General features: G+C 36.9%; 2 protein-coding genes across 5 annotated transcripts in view; both read left to right on the top strand.

Annotated features, from left to right (window-relative positions):
* The window catches only part of lyst (lysosomal trafficking regulator), a 130,720-nt gene extending 125,571 nt beyond the window's left edge, over positions 1 to 5,149 (top strand). For all 3 annotated transcript variants that reach the window (XM_077217350.1, XM_077217351.1, XM_077217352.1), the window contains 3 exons: positions 105 to 261; positions 901 to 972; positions 3,333 to 5,149. In XM_077217350.1, the coding sequence (XP_077073465.1) occupies positions 105 to 261; positions 901 to 972; positions 3,333 to 3,471 (368 nt within the window). In that variant the 3' untranslated portion in view covers positions 3,472 to 5,149. The remainder of the gene's footprint in view (positions 1 to 104; positions 262 to 900; positions 973 to 3,332) is intronic.
* A 993-nt stretch (positions 5,150 to 6,142) lies between these two features.
* Positions 6,143 to 22,546, top strand: part of gng4 (G protein subunit gamma 4) — an 18,675-nt gene continuing 2,271 nt past the window's right edge. Inside the window, exons 1-4 of one of the 2 annotated variants that reach the window (XM_077217346.1) lie at positions 6,143 to 6,494; positions 7,263 to 7,373; positions 8,602 to 8,709; positions 20,692 to 22,546. The exon at positions 20,692 to 22,546 is cut by the window's right edge and continues 2,271 nt beyond it. In XM_077217346.1, coding sequence (XP_077073461.1) covers positions 7,335 to 7,373; positions 8,602 to 8,709; positions 20,692 to 20,820 — 276 coding nt within the window. In that variant the 5' untranslated portion in view covers positions 6,143 to 6,494; positions 7,263 to 7,334 and the 3' untranslated portion in view covers positions 20,821 to 22,546. The remainder of the gene's footprint in view (positions 6,495 to 7,262; positions 7,374 to 8,601; positions 8,710 to 20,691) is intronic. The other variant, XM_077217347.1, reaches the window with a different exon arrangement.

The following is a 22,546-nucleotide window of genomic DNA, read 5'->3' on the forward strand; positions in this document are numbered from 1 at the left end:
AATAACGTGTGTATCATATCTTGCACAGCTGCTTGTTATACTGTGAGGTTTTCCCATGTTGATTGTACTGTGTGTATAATGACGTTCTCTCTGTATGTGTGTAGTGGGTGGAGGAAGTGATTTGAGGCTGTGGACGATTAATGGAGATTTGATCGGTCATGTTCACTGTCGAGAGATCATCTGTTCGGTGGCGTTCTCCAATCAGCCGGAGGGAGTGTCGGTGAACGTGATCGCTGGCGGGCTGGAGAACGGCGTGGTCAGGTACAATACTGACCCAAAACCCCACAAACTACACAGTTTTAGCTAGTTTGGGACCAAATGTTGTTATGCTGTAAATTAAAACAACTTTGGAAACCAGGTTGAATTTGATGACGCATAACAATTGCACACATGCATGCAAAAGTTCACACTTCCTGTGTGATATCACTTGGACTTCCTGCGTGAATTATTATTAAATGTTACGGAAACATTTTACAATAAGGGACATAAGTTAACATTAGTTAATGTATTAACTAACCATGAGCAATACATTTGTTACAGTATTTATTAATCTTTGTTAATGTTAGTTCATAGAAAATACAGCTTTTCATTGTTGGTGCATTCACTTATGTTAACAAGATTTAATAAAGTATTATTAAATGCTGAAATTAACATTAACAGGATTAATAAATGCTGTAGAAGTGCAGTTCATTATTAATTCATGCTAATAACTAATGGAGTCAACTAATGAACCTTATTGTAAAGTGTTATATATTATTATTATTGCACAGCCATATTGAATGAGTTCCATAAAAACAGCAGAGTATATTGTGTTTTAAGACTGTCATCAATGATTTTCTTTCCTCTTCTCTTTCATCATATTTAATTCTATACTTCTGTCTTGTCCATGTTTTCGCTCAGGTTGTGGAGCACATGGGACCTGAAGCCAGTCAGAGAGATCACCTTCCTAAAATCTAACAGGCCTATCATAAGGTACACACTTGCACCTCAAATGACGTCACTCAGATTTGTTCTTATATCTTGATTAGAAAAGTTATATAGATCTATTCACTACCAGATGTGAACAAAAGTTTTGACCAATTAAGAATTTTTTTTTTTTTTAAAGGTGACCTATAATTCAAAATTGAATTTACCTTGGTATAGTAAAATAACAAGAGTTCAGTGCATGGACATGACATAGAGTGAATCTCAAACTGGACTGTTTTCGCGTTCTCATTTAATTCACGTTTATGAAAAACACCCCTGAAAAACGGTCGGTTCTCCACACAATACCGACTGTGACGCAATAGTCGGGATCATTAATATGTATGCCTCCACAAATTTGCATATGCCAGCCCATGTTCAATGAAAAGCGGAACTGCGCAGTCGAAGCATACGAAGTTTTGCAGGGGAAGATACAATCGAGACTCATAGGGAAAATGGCCGACCATGGCAATAAATGTTATGTCCCAGGCTGTGCAGGAAATGTGACTACTTTTCATACCCTTACTTCAGAAAAGACATGTCAACAGGCGTGGTTGATGTTTATTTACAATCGAATACCGCAAAACTTTAATTATAAACTGTTAGTTTGCTCCGCGCATTTCACCTCGGACTCATTTACAAATCTGGGACAATTTCAAGCAGGCTTCTCTAAGCGTCTTTTACTGAAGAAGGGAGCAATTCCAACTCTAATCCCGCAAGCTGTAAGTAGTGATCTTATTAACGATGATTTACACTGTTATCTAGATCCAGCGCAACACCATAGTACAGTAACATAATACTCCAAGTAACGAGTCAACGTATAACTAGTGTGACAAAGTGTTTATGCTGAGGATTAATATTTATTGCCTGTGTTGTTATATAATTACAAAAAATAATACAGTAGAAACAGATGCAAATTCCCTTTTGTGAAATAATTTAACTTCGATTTCATCAACAGCAGTTAGTTTATTATATTTATATTTATAGTTTAGCAGTTATACGGTTAGTTTATAATAATTAACATGTTTTACCATGTTACAAATAAAATTGTGACTGCTGACGTTATGAGTTAATGAGTAAAGCTAATTCTACTTAACGTTTAGATAGAAGTTCTAGCATTGACGTGACAGTTGAGTTCTTGCTGAAAAAATAACAAACAAAAAAAAAACGTACCACTCAGAAGCATCCATTTGTAATCTTGAAACAAATGGTTGTTCTTCAAAATCGCCGTCTTCATCAGATACAGGCTCAAACATGTACGGTCGAACACTTAATCTCTCCATTGTCACGCTGGACATCAGGAACCTATTTGCTGACGCTCTGAGCTACTGTAATGAGCCCGCAGTGAAACAGCCAATCAGTGCAGAGCTCTTCATTACTATTCATGACCCTTCCAAATAAGGTAAAAACAGACCATTTCATTCTAGGGGCAATTTCTAGAGTTGAACATGGACCTGTAAAACCATTTCTGGACATTTTAAATGACCTAAAATATGAAATACCCTCTATGTAGATATCAAAGACCAAATTTAAATATTATTTCAAATCATTATAGGGCACCTTTAATGAAGTCTCTTCTGCTCACCAAGGCTGTATTTATTTGATCAAAAATACAATACAAATTTTGAAATATTATTACAATGTAAAATAACTGTTTTCTATGTGAATATATTGTTAAACTGTAATTTATTCCTGTGATCAAAGCTGAATTTTCAGCATCATTACTCCAGTCTTCAGTGTCACATGATCCTTCAGAAATCAATTTGCAATTATTAATTATTAACCATTATTATTGATGCTCAATTGTTAATTATGGTTCTAATGTTAATTAATGTTTTGGAAACATGATAATTTTTTTTAGGATTCTTTAATGAACAGAAAGTTCAAAAGAACAAGCATTTATTTGAAATGGAATAGTTTGTAACATTATAAATCTCTTTACTGTCACTTTTGATCCATTTAATAAGTCATTGCTGAAAAAAACACTATAGTTATTACGGTTATTATTGTAATACTTAAATCGTATTTTGAATGGTAGTGCATCTCGTTTTTTTTGTCAACATTGATAATAATCATAAATGTTTCTTGAGCATCAAATCATCATATTATAGCGATTTCTGAAGGATCATGTGACACTGAAGACTGGAGTAATGATGCTGAAAATTCAGCTTTGATCACAGGAATAAATTACACTTTACTATATATTCACATAGAAAACAGTTATTTTAAACTGTAATAATATTTCTGATCAAAGAAATGCAGCCTTGGTTTTCTTTCAAAAACTAAAAACTTTTGACTGATATTGCAAGTGCATTATTTGTCCCTGATGCTCATGTGCCTAATGATGTTTGTTCTCGATTCTCTCGCAGTCTCACGTTCTCGTGTGACGGACACCATCTTTACACGGCCAACAGCGAGGGAACCGTGATCGCCTGGTGCCGACGAGACCAGCAGCGCATGAAGCTGCCCATGTTTTACTCTTTCCTCAGCAGTTACGCTGCAGGCTGATCCCCGTGTGGCACAGAACGAACGCTGAGTGACCCCGCTGACCCTGAAAGAGGAGGAGCCAGAGGCACAAGCCCCGCCCATGACATCACAGGATCCGCCCCCTGATACGCCATGGAAATGCACGGCACTTTATGCTGTGCTATAAGCAACTGTATCATAAAGAGCGTGTAAGTGTGTTTGCATACATGCGTCGGGGGTCGTGAGGCAGAGCGAGCGCAGGCCTTTTCCACCGGATCATTTCCTTTCGTTATCCTCGTTTGTTTTGTGTTTGGTTTGACTGATGATTCATGTCCTAGTATTTGTTGTTTGATTTTTGAAAGCTGCTAGAGTCTGGTCCTCCTAAGACTCGACGTTTGAAGGCCTGTTTCTCTTTCCTTCATTATTATGTCCCTCGTCTTTGCTATCCTGAGAATAGAAATCCAGACTGAGATGATGTAAACACTAGCGTCTGCATTGGTAATCCATGCAGGATATTTCTCTCCCAGACTTCGGCATGCTTGCGAAGTGACATGCAGTGGCAGAATGAATGTGTGCACGCAATGCCTTGTTAAACTTTCATTGAAATATTTATTCTCAAACAAGGATGAAAGCCACATCTAAACGTGTTTCTCGTTCTTTATTATAATATGCACTTCAGACGATCCTGTGACGATATGAGATGATGAAGGTCGTCGTGCGTCACTCATGAAGTCCTGAAATAACAATATTTATTCTGTTTTTTTATTCCACCAACTCAACCCAAACGGCCCAGTTGCCAGTTAATAAGCGCATCAAATTCATTAAAAACTTGCTTTCATTCTGAATCTGTTCTATACTGTTCAGTTGTGTAGTAAATTATTGCATGTTGTGATCAAGCATTATCTTTCATTGGAGATACAATGTAAAGTTTAATCAGATCTACCTTTAGGACCAAATCACTAATTCATGGGTGATTTTTTTTTTTTTTGGGGGTTGCAATAAAAACAACCTGATTACTGTACAAAGGCAAAGCAATATAACTAAACAATTTCATAGACTCACAGGAAACCGATGCTCTTGAAGTCTTAAGTGTCAGTCAGCCTTAAATGTGGAGCAAACATAACCTGAATTCAAGTAAACGAGCGTCTGTAATCTTAACATGATCCGGAGTGTTCTATGTGTTATTTTCTTTTCTTTTTTTCTGAAGCATTCTGCATTTTCTCTTACATTGCAACTAATTTAATTAGCATGTCTTACATTTAAGTGTTTACCAGAAAGGGAATGCTTTCACCTTTCTGTTTTGCATTATTTCCAGAAATATCACATGTACCTCTACAGTCACTCACTCTCAGAGTGAATCCAGAACGCCAGCACGTCAATGAAAGGTAGTTAGAGAGAGTCGTCTGGTGTTTACTGAGCCCACCTGGGTTATGTGCTCGGTTTGTGTTGTTTTTTGTTCTTTTTATGTTTATGTATAAAATCTGTTTTCCATGCTTGCATTACATGCATATATCTCTTAATTATTGTGCACAGTGTTGTCATGTTTGCAGTTCCCTCAGAAAGAGATTGATGTTACTGTCATTGTGTGAGTTGTTGACTGAGTTTGTAAAGCAAGATGTGTGAATTTGTTTGGCAAAACTATCACGAAAAGGCTTATTGTTATCAGTCGAATGTTGAATTAACAGTGGTTTATGTAAATTAAGATTGATATGTTCACCAAGGCCTGGCTGGGACATTTCTAATTTTTTGTATTTATGAAATAATTAATAAAATGTCACCTATATATATGTATATATATATATATATATATATATATATATATATATATATATATATATATATACATACATATTCAAATGTTGCACTTGTTTCTCATGTTCAATGTTAAAAATAAAGGTTTTGCAATAATGCCATAGAACCATTTCTGGTTCCTCAAAGAACCTTTCAGTCAGTTCTTACAAAAAACATTTTTAGTGTCAAGAACATTTTAATAACCTAAAGAACCTTTTGCGTAATTGAAAGAGTCAACTGATGTTAAAGATTCTTCATGGAACCATATATCCTAATATTCTATATTGCTCAGTTCTCTTCTGTTGTTTTGTATTCTAAATTGTTCTGTTCCATTATATGCAAGTTCTATTCCAATGGACCCATGAATTCCTTCCCAACTACATGCGTGTCTATTTTATTGGTTTTAAAAAAATACTTGCAAGAGATTTTAAAAATATATTTTCTTTATTTAAACATTTACTTACAGAATACAAAAGAGCCAGGGGTTCAGGAACAGCAAAATATTACATCACATTTTAATTGAGAAAAAAAATATATATATATATATATATAAATTAAATAAATAAATGTGGAAATATTGAAATAAAAATAAAAATAAATCCTCGCCACAAAACGTAAAATAATATTAATTAAAGATTACACAAAAAGTTAGTATACATTCAACATTTTAGTAGCCTTTTTGTTACAGGAGTCAGACAAGGATTTAATATAGACCTTAACATCATCTTGAAAGTGAGAAAAATTGGGCGACTAATTGCGAGAGATTTTCACGCGCCCAACATCTGTGTTACGTCACAGTGCGAGTGTTTGGGAGGCGGTTACGTCATCCCGGTGACTGGGAGACCCGGTGATGTCACATTTAGCAGGGAAACCTCACGTGCCTCAGATGCGCCATGCCGAATAATGAGCCCTAGTGACTAAACATCATCTGATCTGATAACACACACACACACACAAACGACGGTCCACCGATACTGGAGGACGCGCGCGAAGTGAACCGTCTGATTTCTTAAAGGCGCAGTGACACCTGCATCCTCCTCGCGCGCCGCGTTTGTGCGTCACATCGAGGTTCCCCTCCTCACATCCCATGAACCGACACCGAACCAACCAGCAGAGCAGAAACCGGGAAAATACTCGACGTTTGACGGCGTTCGGCGGATACACGCGAGCGGACGGTGACCGTGTGTGTGTGAGGTGTGTGTTGCGGGTTTTTCCTCGTCGCGTTCGGGTGGAGTCGAGCCACATACTGAAGTCTGACCACTGACACACTTCAGGTGGGTGTTAACACGCGTTCCTCTGCCTCGCCAGGTATTTGTGCTCGTTACGTAGATTCGAATGTTCTATTGCGTAATTTTTGGAACGTTTGAGTGCAACATTTGTAACAACAATTCCAAGGTTCCTGACGTGACCGCGGGTTTATGGGCAACGGTTTCGCTTATTATCTCATGGTCAATACGAGCGTTATAAACGCGCTCATGTTGTAGATTTGGGATGAAGGATGATGTATGTATTGATGGATACATGTTTTTTTTTGGGGGGGGGGGGGGGGGGGTGATGCTGGAATGACCAGAAGCGCGTGAGAGCGAAAGATGGACGCGCGCGAGTCTCTTGGGCGTTTGATTCCACCGGCTGGAATTCCGCTTTTATATTCGAAATTATTATGATGAAGATTCAGATGTTAAGCGATGAGCTTCACGAGCTCTGTGATAATTCACGGAATGGCCTTGAATAGATGGATGGATGGAGGAATATCACGACCCTCGTGTGTTTTTGCTGATTCTAGATTTTGTCACATGTCGCCTATAAATAACAAGCAAAAAAGCTAAATAGCTTTAATGGTTGATGATTTACTGTATTGAGATTAACCCTAATGTTTCAGTGCAATTGCTGTTTTGGCCTTTATCCAGCACTGTATCATTATGAATGTATGTAGATGTACATGATGCACTGAGGGTTAAAAGGGCTGTTATGAAGCTCATTTTCTGGTGAGATGTAGTGATTTATTTGTGAAAATAATACAAATGAACCTCTATAATTCTTAGCTGTTATTGGAGCTGTTATATCACAACGTTGGGAAATGTGATTGTTTAACCCAGAAAAAAACATTTCACAGAATGGGAAGCCTGGAAATATCAGGGAAGCGTAAAATGACGGTGATTATTCTACTGTCTATTCTATTTCTGCCTGTGAGCTTTTTTTATTTGATCAAAAATACAGTAAAAATAGCCATATTGTGAAATATTATCACGTTTTAAAATAGCTGTTTTCTATGCGAATATATAGTAAAGTGTAATTTATTCCTGTGATCAAAGCTGAATTTTCAGCATCATTACTCCAGTCTTCAGTGTCACATGATCCTTCAGAAATCGATATAATATGATTATTTTATGCTCAAGAAACATTTATGATTATTATAAATGTTGAAAACAGTTGTGCTGATTCCTATTTTTGTGGAAACCATGATAGAATAATAAATCAACGATCAGAGAACAAGTGCTGTTCCTCATATATTTCCTGAACACAGCTCAGATTCAGTCATTCATAAATACAGTCACATTGACACTCTTACAGTAAAGTACTGTTTACATTTAAATTAAAGTCATACAAATTGACTTTATTCTAAATTATTTATCCATGCACATCATGTTGTGCCTCATAATCTTTCATCTTAACCTCCCCTCCCTCTTATAACTTCTCTTCTCTGATGACGAGGGCGGGGCTATAACCTGTCACTCACAAGAGATCCACCAATAGCAAACCACAACCATCCAATCAATTCCTCACGGACAAAATCAAGCCCCGCCCACATTTATTCTTGTTCCAGAAGCCGGTTGCATAAACTAAGACTAGTTTTCAAGTTATTCATCAAATTTTTTCTCTAAGACTGTCCATAACTGTTTTAAGTCACATAAAATAACGTACTTTACTTATTTTACTTTTACTTTTAAACGTATTTTACTTTTTTAAAGTGTAGGTAAAGTGTAAATTTTTTCAGTGTAGGTGTTTATATCTTTCTTTTTTCAGCCACATTCAATCAGAGTTATATTAAAAATATCCTGGCTCTTCCCAGCTTTATAATTGGGGTGAATGGTACCTTAGATTTTGTAGGCCAAAAAAGCGCATCCATCCATCCATCATAAAAGTAATCCATATGACTCCAGGGGTTAATAAAGGCTTTCTGAAGCGAAAATATCTATATTTACACACATTTTTGGGTGAACTAACTCTTTAACATAATGGCTTTGTTAATAATATCGTATATGCGTCACAATAGGGAAGTCGGTCCTTCTTTTTCATTCACGCAAGATCCCGTATTCCCATTCTGTTGATAATGAGGGGGTTTGTGATGGAGTTTGTGACTGTCATGTGATCTGTGTGCAGGACTCAATCATGAAGGACGGCATGGCCAATAACAGCACCGCCAGCATCTCTCAGGCCCGGAAAGCCGTGGAGCAGCTGAAGATGGAGGCCTGCATGGACCGGATAAAGGTCTTTACTTTAAACTAAACTGACCTCAGTTCAACATGTTCACGGTTTTATTGCTTTAAGAATGATTGGAAGACTTGCTTTGTAAGATGGACCCTGGAAAACTGGGGAAAAAATACAACTTAAGAATCTTTTATAGATTTTGTCATGTTGTACAGAACGCTTTGGGATTTTTATAAGATGAATATTATTAAATGTTTAAATAATTTAAACCAATTGTGAACGATTGATCAGTGAAAAAAAAACAACTTTCTTTTTAATTGACGTCATTGAAACATCTTATCTTTCACTGGCGCTTTTCACCATCCAATCATTTATTGATGGACAAAATATTTTATTTTTATTTTTTTTGTTGTAAATACTCTGTTTCAAATGAAAATACGTCAAATTAAAGGGGAATAAAAGGAAAAACTCTCAAAAAATATTTAGGCCTATACTAAAGATTTATGCATTTGAATTTGCATATAAAATTCCCATGCATTTGCATTACACAGTTTCAACATAAACTAATAAACTTAATGCGATTTGTATTTTTCAGTCATACAGAAACTAAACCGGAAATATTTCTACACTAATAAAACTATTTGCATCTATTTGATTTTATTTAAAAATCATTTATATTCACTGTGCATCCATTTCAAATTGTTTAGAATCTGCATAAAACAATTACATTTATTCAGTTAAACAGTGTGAACATGGTTAAGATACGGCGTGCTGTGGATCAAGCAATATTCAATTAGTTAAAATGTGTGAAATTGAAACAAATCAGATTGATTGATGTATTATAAATATGTAAACTTGGTTATTGTGTGTTTTAAACGCGGTTTAATTTCTGTATGACAGACAAATGTTCTTCATGGAAATTTTATATGCACCTCAAATACTACCGAAATATTTTTTGAGTGCACTTAATGTTTCACGCTGACTGTTAAGTGGCCAGAAACAGTGATTGTTTTTAACAGATAGTCCCGCCCCCAGACTCGTGTGATTGGTTGAGTCAGAAGTTGATGTGTCAATGTTTGAAAGCGTCATAGAGACTCAACACAAGCTATTTTAACTCATCTAGTGTCTCTTCATCATCCCCCTAAAACAGGCATATTAACAGTGCAGATTTTTTAATGAAGATAGAACAAGTAACAAACATAGCATAGCATACAGTACATAACAAAGTGTGGCATTATTGGTAACAGGGGATCCGAAAATTACATCATAATATTTTAAACGTTAATGACTTTTTGTTTTTTTATAGTTTCAGAGACGACATAAAACAAACAAATTTCACTATAAACACCTTACAGATTGTGAATAAGTTTACATACTTTTGTTTATGTATATACAATTTTGCCGGCAGTATAAATAAATTAACAATGTATACAAGACCTCTGTTAACATTGCTTTCATAATACACAATAATATCCTTTAATGTAAAACAGTATTTAATCTTTACTAAATTAAAGATAAATCCTGCCAATTGACCCTTCGCTAAGCCACGCCCGAAAACCGCCACTGGCCAATCGTGTCTTAGCAACCGTAACTAGGGAGGTCTGCAAGCTTTCGAGCGAGGGAAACATGCCGAAGCGTTGTGCGTATGGATTGTGCAAATCTGATACCCGGTATCCTAAAAGTTTGGACGCGGGAGTGGTATTGTTTTCCTTCCCGAAAATCTAAAAGCCACGGGGAGAAATGATGTGCGTGGATCAGCAGTGTGTGACACCTCATTCACAACTACATGTCCACAGGATTAACAAAAACACCTGTTGCTTGGAAGTTGGAAATAATTACGGTTCTTTGTTCATAATGCATATATTTTAACGTAAAATAAGACGTTTAAAGACAAGACCGAGGCTCACTGACATACTTTAAATATATATTTCAGCATTTTGTTAATCGACGGCCTACTAACGTTACCCCTGACTGAGTAACTTTAACCCAATCCGATCGCGGCTCTCCCGGTGTTAGTGTTATTCCACAAGATTTATGGATAAGCTGTTTGATTTATAATTATTAGATTAGTTTCACATTTCACTTACCCTTCTGTGCACGAACATAGCTGTTCCTCAATGTGTGTGTTTCCCATTTGAATGGTCAGCGTATGAGGCGCTGCTGCTGCGCTGGGACTGTAGGCTTTAGTTCAATTATTGTGAATATTATTCTCTAATCGGTTGCATATTATGTCGTGGATATATCCCTCGAATGCACACTGCAGTCCCTTTAGTCTTGCTCTCTCAGATATTTCACATGTTCGCCAAAAATTACTAATTATCTCTTTGGGAATGTCTGACACCGGTGCATACACACAGTAATAGACGTGCTAGACGCGAAAGCTTGACAGGCGTAGCAACAGTAACTAAGGAGGGCGGGGCTTAGCGAAGGGTCAATTCCATCCAGTAACTTTGGATAATTTTACAATCAAAAAACAAATGCGTCAACAACTCTTTCACACTTTTACAAAAAGTGCATAAATCATCGAAATCAGAGTATTGCAGTCCAGATGTGTACAGTAAATCATGATCTGGAGATGTTTGCCTGCAGTGAAATCTCTTGGTTATCTGCACTAATGTGCCCAATGTTTAAAAGAAGCATAATGTGTGTGTTAGCTGTAGTTGCGTGTGTGTTTGGCGCGTGTAAACCCGAGGTGTGTATCAGCAGAGGCGAGTGAACAGGCTCAGCTGTTGAGGAGAGAGATGTTTCTCATCTGTGGGATTCTGCATCGTTCTGCAGATATTCAGATATGTTCTGACTGACATCAGATATGACCTCTGTCACATTTCTGCCCTTTTAACCACTGGAAGATATTTTGGGAAGCAATCTCTAGACGGATTCTTTATTGCTGCGTTTAATATTTAAGTCAACATTGACAATGACATTTACAACCTCTATTTACTTTTGATGTATTTCATATCATTTCAGTATATCATTTTTATTTTATATACATGTATACATGGATGGATGGATAGATATTTGGATGGATGGATGGATAGATATTTGGATAGATGGATGGATAGATATTTGGATGGATGGATAGATATTTGGATAGATGGATGGATTGATATTTGGATGGATGGATAGATATTTGGATGGTTGGATAGATGGATGGATAGATATTTGGGTGGATGGATGGTGGATAGAAATTTGGATGGATGGATGGATGGATGGATGGATGGATAGATATTTGGATGGATAGATATTTGGATGGATGGATAGATATTTGGATGGATGGATAGATATTTATATGGATGGATTGATAGATGGATGGATATTTAGATAGATGGATGGATATTTGGATAGATGGATGGATGGATAGATGGATGGATATTTAGATGGATGGATGGATAGATATTTGGATGGATGGATAGATATTTGGATGGATGGATAGATATTTGGATGGATGGATAGATGTTTGGATGGATGGATGGATAGATGGATGGATATTTAGATGGATGGATGGATATTTGGATAGATGGATGGATTGATAAATGGATGGATATTTAGATGGATGGATGGATGGATGGATGGATGGATATTTAGATGGATGGATATTTGGATGGATGGATATTTGGATGGATAGATATTTGGATGGATGGATAGATATTTGGATGGATGGATAGATGTTTGGATGGATGGATGGATAGATGGATGGATATTTAGATGGATGGATATTTGGATAGATGGATGGATTGATAGATGGATGGATATTTAGATGGATGGATGGATGGATGGATATTTGGATGGATGGATATTTGGATGGATAGATATTTGGATGGATGGATAGATATTTGGATGGATGGATAGATATTTGGATGGATGGATGGATAGATGGATGGATATTTAGATGGATGGATGGATGGATATTTGGATGGATGGATATTTGGATGGATAGATATTTGGATGGATGGATAGATATTTGGATGGATGGATAGATATTTGGATGGATGGATGGATAGATGGATAGATATTTAGATGGATGGATGATATTTGGATAGAGGGATGGATGGATGGATATTTGGATGGATGGATATTTGGATGGATGGATGGATATTTGGATGGATGGATATTTGGATGGATAGATATTTGGATGGATGGATAGATATTTGGATGGATGGATGGATGGATAGATGGATGTATATTTAGATGGATGGATGGATATTTGGATAGATGGATGGATTGATAGATGGATGGATATTTAGATGGATATTTGGATAGATGGATGGATTGATAGATGGATGGATTGATAGATGGATGGATATTTAGATGGATGGATGGATATTTGGATGGATGGATGGTGGATAGAAATTTGGATGGATGGATAGATATTTGGATGGATATTTGGATAGATGGATGGATGGATGGATGGATAGATATTTATATGGATGGATGGATGGATATTTGGATGGATGGATGGATAGATATTTGGATGGATGGATGGATAGATATTTGGATGGATGGATAGATAGATATTTGGATAGATGGATGTATGGATAGATAGATATTTGGATAGATGGATGTATGGATAGATAGATGGATGGATGAATGGATGGATATTTGGATAGATGGATGGATATTTGGATAGATGGATGTATGGATATTTGGATAGATGGATGTATGGATGGATGGATGGATATTTGGATAGATGGATGTATGGATATTTGGATAGATGGATGTATGGATGGATGGATGGATATTTGGGTAGATGGATGGATGGATGGATAGATATTTGGATGGATGGATGGATAGATATTTGGATGGATGGATAGATAGATATTTGGATAGATGGATGTATGGATAGATAGATGGATGGATGAATGGATGGATATTTGGATAGATGGATGGATGGATGGATGGATATTTGGATAGATGGATGTATGGATATTTGGATAGATGGATGTATGGATGGATGGATGGATATTTGGATAGATGGATGGATTGATGGATATTTGGATAGATGGATGGATGGATGGATATTTGGATAGATGGATGGATGGATATTTGGATAGATGGAGAGATGGATGGATGGAGATTTGGATGGATGGATGGAGATTTGGATAGATGGATGTATGGATATTTGGAAAGATGGATGGATGGATGGATATTTGGAAAGATGGATGGATAGATATTTGGATGGATGGATAGATATTAATGATTCATTAGTGTTTATATATATATATATATATATATATATAATTTTAGAATAACATGCACTGATGAATCATTCACAATAACACCAGACACGTGAATGAAGAAAGTAAACAGTTTGTTCTGATTTCCTGTGACTGTAAGTGATTATAAGTCATGATTGTGTGTGTGAAGTGTCTTATTCTTTCTGTCCTCTTTCTCATGTCATAAACTAACATTCCTCGATTCCCAAAGTGATCAATATAAAGCATGTGAGTCCTGTGAGGCGTCTCATGCGCTCGTCTCGGGGGCGTCCCGTTCCAGTCTCACTCAACAACACAGCTCATTTAACAGCAAACACACACGTCTTCATTCAGTCCGTCATGTTAAGTTTGAGGGAAATGAACTAAAGTTGTTTGTAGAGCTGTAACAATCCCCTCATGTACGATTCGATACATATCACGATACTGAACTCACAAGACCATATTATTGCGATACTCCAAGACATATAATAAAAGGTTTACAAAAAAAATGTACTGTTGATTAAAATTCTAAATTTGGTTTTACATTGTGTGTGTAAATGAATAGGCTTGGACTGCTGGAAACCCAAAGCACAGAACAATAGAGACACCAGAATAAACATATTCATGATTCTGAAGCTGAAAATACAGAATTATTTTAGATGAATATGCTTCTATTCTGTTAATATACTGACTAGATATATTTAAAATAATGTAGGCCACTTTGTACTGGTAACATCAGACATTTGGCATTATGAGGACACACAAATATTCCTCCATTGCATTATTATACATTATATTTAACATTATATATAGTAATGTAGTAAAGACACTAAAACTCTGAAAACTAGGATTTTTTCTCACACAGTAATTTTTTTTTTGGGTGAACTATTCACAATACATATTGTTGCATTTTTGTATTGCGATATATTGTGACACCCCTAGTGGTTTGATTGAACTATATCAGCAATAGGACTAGTGGAGTAATGATGCTGAAAATTCTGCTTTGATCACAGTAATAAATGACAGTTTAAAATAAAGTGCAATAGAATACAGTTCTTTAAAATTGTTTGACAATATGAGTGTTTTTACTGTAGTGTTGATGAAATAAATGCAGAAGGACGAGAGCAAGTGGCGGCCGGTTCGTCTCTTTAATGAATTCCTCAGTCACACAGTGGAATGTGTTCTGTGTTAATTACTGTGTCTCTTCATCAGCGGCTCGTGTGCTGTAATTACAGACTCGACAGTAAAACCCAGAGCGGCCGCAGCTCACATTCCTGTACACACTCCTCCCTTACACACTCCTGCCGAACACACTCCTGCTGAACACACCCCTTCCTTACACACTCCTGCTGAACACACCCCTCCCTTACACACTCCTGCTGAACACACTCCTGCCGAACACACTCCTGCTGAACACACCCCTCCCTTACACACTCCTGCTGAACACACCCCTTCCTTACACACTCCTGCTGTACACACTCCTGCCGAACACACTCCTGCTGAACACACCCCTTCCTTACACACTCCTGCTGAACACACTCCTGCCGAACACACTCCTGCTGAACACACCCCTCCCTTACACACTCCTGCTGAACACACCCCTTCCTTACACACTCCTGCTGTACACACTCCTGCTGAACACACTCCTGCCGAACACACTCCTGCTGAACACACCCCTCCCTTACACACTCCTGCTGAACACACCCCTTCCTTACACACTCCTGCTGTACACACTCCTGCCGAACACACTCCTGCTGAACACACCCCTCCCTTACACACTCCTGCTGAACACACTCCTGCCGAACACACTCCTGCTGAACACACCCCTTCCTTACACACTCCTGCTGTACACACTCCTGCTGAACACACCCCTCCCTTACACACTTCTGCTGAACACACCCCTCCCTTACACACTCCTGCTGAACACACCCCTCCCTTACACACTCCTGCTGAACACACTCCTGCCGAACACACTCCTGCTGAACACACCCCTCCCTTACACACTCCTGCTGAACACACTCCTGCCGAACACACTCCTGCCGAACACACTCCTGCCGAACACACTCCTGCCGAACACACTCCTGCTGAACACACTCCTGCTGAACACACTCCTGCTGAACACACTCCTGCTGAACACACTCCTGCTGAACACACTCCTGTACACACTCCTGCTGAACACACTCCTGTACACACTCCTCCCTTACACACTCTTGCTGAACACACTCCTGCTGAACACGCTCCTCCCGTACACACTCCTCCCTTACACACTCCTGCTGAACAAACTTCTGCTGAACAAACTCCTGCTGAAAACACTCCTGCTGAACACACTCCTCCTGTACACACTCCTCCTGAACACACTCCTCCTGAACACACTCCTGCTGAACACACTCCTGCTGAACACACTCCTGCTGAACACACTCCTGCTGAACACACTCCTGCTGTACACACTCCTGCTGAACACACTCCTGCTGAACACACTCCTCATGTACACACTCGTGCTGAACACACTCCTGCTGAACACACTCCTGCTGAACACACTCCTGCTGAACACACTCCTGCTGAACACACTCCTGCTGTACACACTCCTCCCGTACACACTCCTGCCGAACACACTCCTCCCGTACACACTCCTCCCGTACACACTCCTCCCGTACACACTCCTCCCGTACACACTCCTCCCGTACACACTCCTCCTGAACACACTCCTCCCGTACACACTCCTCCTGAACACACTCCTGCTGAACACACTCCTCCCGTACACACTCCTGCTGAACACACTCCTGTACACACTCCTCCCGTGCACACTCCAGCTGAACACACTCCTGCTGAGCACACTCCCGTACACACTCCTCCCGTACACACTCCTCCCGTACACACTCCTCCCGTACACACTCCTGCCGAACACACTCCTGTACACACTCCTCCCGTACACACTCCTCCCGAACACACTCCTGCCGAACACACTCCTGCTGAACACACTCCTGCCGAACACACTCCTGCCGAACACACTCCTGCCGAACACACTCCTGCCGAACACACTCCTGCCGAACACACTACACACTCCTCCCGTACACACTCCTGCTGAACACACTCCTCCCGTACACACTCCTGCTGAACACACTCCTGCTGAACACACTCCTCATGTGTACAAACTCCTCATGTTTCATATTTTTGTGGAAATTGTGATACATTTTATTTTTCAAGATCCTTTGATGAATAGAAGGTTAAAAAGTACAGAATTTATTTGAAAAATAATCTTTTGTAACATTATTAATGACTTTACTGTCTTTTTGATCAAATAAACGCAGCCTTGGTGAGCAGAAGAGACTTCTTTTAAAAACATCTCAAAAAATTTATTCTAACATTTTGACCCGTTGTGTATATTAGGGATTAGGGATTTGTTAATTTTATTTTAATGATTTAATTAATTATTTTCTTTTCATCAACTGGCAAACCTCCTGAGTTTAGGAAACCCTGCCTTATATAATAGTACTGTCTTATTTAGACTTTTATGGTACATTGATATTAGTTTTCCACTGCACTCCAGGAGCGAGATGAAGGGAAATGTAGTATGTTTGTTGAGTGTGATGTGTGTTTGTTGCACCATCTGGCTGTGAGCGTCACACACACCTCTGAAACACACCACTTCCCCTTCAACAGCTGCGTCTCTCATCATCATCATCATCTTCATTTTCATCATCATCATCTGCTCTCACATCGATCAGGCTCTGCTGATAAACACATTTCTGGGTTTTAAAAGGAACGTAATGATTTGAATGTACTCAAACTATTTACATTTATTTTAATAATTGTATCCAAAGCAACTTACACATGAGAAGAATAGAAGCATTCATTCTAACAATAGGACAACAATATGTAAGTGCTATGACCCTTACCAGTTTAGTCAAACTAAAGTAAGTAATAAGTAAAAAAGAAAAAGTTTTAATAGGTATAGAATAGAATTGAAAAGAAAGTGTTCATATTAATGGATCAAATGAGAATAAAATTTGAACTGTATGATGACACTATTGTCTTCTGCAATATAGCTAAATCGACTTTGTTTCATAATTGATTGACTTTGCAACATCGACACGGTTATCTCTAGAACCAATTGTTTCATAATTGATGAACTTTACAGTAATTTAACTGGACTGAATCAATATTGGACTGACTCTGTTAATAATGACACTATTTTCATCTGTAGAATTTGTTTCATAATTTATGAACTTTACAGTTATTGAACTGAATCAATATTGGAGTGACTCCGTGAATAATTACATTATTCTCATCCGTTGAACAAGTTTCATAATTGATTAACTTTACACACTTATTGAACTGAACTGAATCGATACTGAACTGACTTGAGCTGAATTATTATACTGTTGTCTTTTTGAGTTTCTGTACAACAGAATTTAATTTTTTCTTATATTTGATGACCATTGATGCAGTTATTTTCCTGTTTATTACTGTGAAGCTGCTTTGAATCAGTCTGTATCGTAGAAAGCGCTTGACTTTATGAGTTTATAAATATGTATACCATTTCAGTTCCAGGTTTGTTGACCATGTTATAGTTTCATTTCCCTCAGATAAGTTCAGTGTTTTACAAGGTTTCAAATGAACTGACCTCCAAAGAGCCAAAAGACCCATAAACCCGTGGCCACTTACTTTATTATAGTGAAATACCTGTAAAACATCACTGATACATTTTTGATTTACTGATAAATTACTGTATGCTGACCTAAAAATCCTTTACCTTGCTATTTCAGCCATCATGTGTGTTTTCTGCTGGTTAGAATCGCGCATAGATCGCTCATTTTAATCGGTTCTGGGTCAAACGGGGTGATCTGAAATGATTCATGATTCAATCTGATTCATTCGGACAGTTCACTCGCGCACTGAATCGTTTTCATGGGTTCACCTAAAACAAAAAAAGCTAATATTCCAGTGTAGGAAAGTAAACAAAACTTGCAGGTCAGTGAGTAATGATCATGTTACACAACATATATCTAAAGTGTGTAAATATTAATACAATTTTTTTTGTGTGAACAAAACACGCGAAGATATCGCAATGCAAGATCGTTATTTGTATTCCTGAACGCTTGAAACAATTGAGTTCTAGTCAACAACAAATAATGCACTTTGAGTATTCTGTTTAATTCGATTTTTAGTTCGAGCTGGTTGCGTTTTTGTGTAATAAAAATGATCCCATTGCGCCACCTAGCGTTCAACTAGCGGCATTGCCAGCAAATCAGATTAAAAATCTATACATATTTAATAACTTTTCTCAATTATTTTTTAATACCAATGGGATGGATGGATATTTCAGAATGCCGGTTTTTTTAAGTGAAACATTGTTGAATAATATAAATAATGAATAAACGAACTTAAAAAGAAATTAATAATTTTATTTGACTTTTTGATATCAGAAAGAGCCCATTTGTTTTATTCTACAGAGGGATCTAGAAACAGCGGTGAACATTATGAACTGTGATAAATGTCATGTTTTGGCATGTTTATGCAGCCTGACATTTGCAGACTAAAATCGTCCTCTTTCAAACTTGTTTTTTGGTCTTTGCAGAGACTGTCCAGCCGTCAGAAACACTGTTTTCTCTGTCAGGTTTCTGGAAATGAAAGTGTCCGTCGGCTGTTCATTCTCCTGTAATGCTGATCGAGGCTTCATGTGGTTTATTAGACTGGTCTACATGCTGAATGCTGAATACATATTCATATTCATGTGTGTCCACTGAACTACAGTGTCCTGGATCAGAGCATTGTGATATGATGTGGGGAAAAACATAATAATAACAACAACAACAGCAACAACAAATATTATTTTTAATAATATAGCAATTGTTTAAATATTAGTACACATTACACATATTTATATGATGTATTTAATAACATTAATAATTAAAAAATAACTATGATGTTGATTCTTCTTGATGGTTGTTGTTATTGTGTATTTGTTTTAATATTCATTATCATGATGGATTTAATAATAATACTAGTAATTATTTCATTTTAAATAGTTTTATTATTTTTTAATGCTAAATATTAATTAACATGTATCATATTTGTTATTATAATGGACAATAGATGATAATATTTATTATTATAATGGATTTAATTATAATAAAATAACTATGATGGTGATTCTTCTTGATTGTTGTTGTTATTATTTATTTATAATGTTTAAAATACATGTTATCATAATGGCTTTAATAATAATACTTGTTTTTATTATTATTATTTATAATACCAAATATTAATAAACATGTATAATACTTATTATTATAATAGACATAATAATTGATGATTTATGTTTATGATATTTTTATATACTTATAAAATAATAATAAGGAACACACTTCAATAATAATAATAAATATGTATTATATATTATAATGCATTTAATAATAATAATTATTATTACTATTATTATTGGTGAGAATAATAAGAAATATGTAAAACATTTATTATTATAATGGTTTAATAATAATAATAATAATAATTATTATTATTATTAAAAATAGGGGGGAAATCGCAGTTTCCACAAAAAATCTGAAGCAGCACAACTGTTTTCAACATTGACAATAATCATAAATGTTTCTTAAACATCAAATCATGATATTATAGTGATTTCTGAAGGATCATGTGACACTGAAGACTGGAGTAATGATGCTGAAAATTCAGCTTTGATCACAGGAATAAATTACACTTTACTATATATTCACATAGAAAACAGCTGTTTTAAATGTTAATAATATTTCAGAATTTTGACTGCATGTTTTGCTGAAATAAACGTAGTTTTGTTGGTCAGAATGGTCAGCTGATGGCCTTTGTGTGTCAGGTGTCGAAGGCGGCGGCGGATCTGATGGCGTACTGTGACGCGCACATACGAGAGGATCCGCTCATCGTCCCCGTCCCGGCCTCAGAAAACCCCTTCCGGGAGAAGAAGTTCTTCTGCACCATCCTCTGAGGAACAGGTCCTGCCGTGAGCTTTACACGTCGAGCTGAGTCTGAGCTCGAGCTCCTGATGCTCCATCACTCCTGGACCCGTGGGGGGTTCGGGAGGGAGTCAATTAACTGGCAACCCAGTCAGAGCGTCTCATGTCTCGTTTACTAGGTTTGTTATTGCTTCGTAATTAGAGAACAGCCTTTCTCACTGCTTATGGGATGAGAGAGATTGTGTGTGTGTGTGTGTGTGTGTGTTTCATTTCGCCTCATTTCAGGATGTGAAGGCCTGACGGGGGGGCGTTTTATAATGTTATTTAGACTTTTTTTATTAAACAAAGCTGTGTTTGATATGCACTGCCTGGTCAAAGGGTTTGGACACACTAAAAAAAAAACAAAAAAAAAAACTTGTGCATTAATTATTGAAATTGTTAGTAAATTGTGACTATGAATGAATTTGTTTGCAAAACAAAATTTGATTGAAACATAAAACTTTTGGAGTGGACAGTGAAATAAGAGCATGTGTAAAAGGATGAAGTCGTTTGGTGAACGACAATAACAAAGAGAGTTTTGCTTTGATCACTATATCAATCCTGGTTATTTCATAGGTTTCATTCCTTGACTATTTTCTGTTTTTGAATAATATTCGTAATTAAGAACGAGTTTGCTTTTGATTTGCTTTGTATTTAGATTTAAATGGCCATTTCATTGAATTAAACCTGCTGAAAATTCAGCTTTGCATAACAGGAATAAATTGCATTTAAAAAAATATTCGCATAGAAAACATTTTTTCAAAATTGTAATAATATTTAATATTTTTTGATCAAATAAATGCAGCCTTGAAGAGCGTAAGAAATGATAAAGACGTGTCCAAACTTTTGACTTGTCATGCATCTGTATTTGAGTGATTCCCATTTTTTATGATATTTTGTATCAAGCATTTTTTCAGCTTATGCGAATCAAATCTTATCCAGTTTCCAAATAACATTGTGATGACCAGAACAGGAATATTCCTTAATATTTGTGAAACTGAAGAGTTTTCTTCAGACATCATTTCTGAATCTGTACATCGTTCATCAGTAATTCTCCCGCTGATTTCTGGGATATGTTGGGATGAGGGATTGATACGGATGTTTTATGATCGGTCGGACTAACTAGAGTTCCTGTGAGATCACATGATTTTCCTCTTTATCACAGAGTTATTTGGAGACTTCACATTCGTACAGTGGATATTTAAAGCTGAAGTGTGTCATTTCGGATTTGCAAAACACTTCAAACAGGTTTTCCGAACGGGAAAATCACACCTTTTTTTTTTTTTATGGAAATCAACCTACAAATCACTGACTTGTACAGTAGTGGCCAAAAGTGCAAGGGGATATTTGCTTTTAAGTTCAAGTTCAATTAAACCATCAAAATATGAGGAAAATATTATTAACTAAACTTGGTTGAGGGATTTCTCTGACAGAATTTATTTGGCAAACGACAGCTACAGCTTTTATTTTACTATGACAAAAAATGCATAGAAAAACAAAAGCAAACATTGACTACGACATCATCAGTTACTCATATTTCATTGGTTCTTTCTTGTTTTTGCATGCGCTCATCATTTCTCTGCATGACAGAAGCACAAAAACGATGTCGCATAATTTGGCCTGTTTTATGTTATTATCACAAATAAAACAATTGACTACGAGCACAACTACACATTATGATTACAAAAGCGTGTGTATTAAAGAAATGACACACGTCGC

This window comes from Siphateles boraxobius, unplaced genomic scaffold (genome assembly GCF_051911475.1).
Source record: "Siphateles boraxobius isolate OS27281-9 unplaced genomic scaffold, OSU_SipBor_1 73, whole genome shotgun sequence".
NCBI classification, from domain to species: Eukaryota; Metazoa; Chordata; class Actinopteri; order Cypriniformes; family Leuciscidae; genus Siphateles; species Siphateles boraxobius.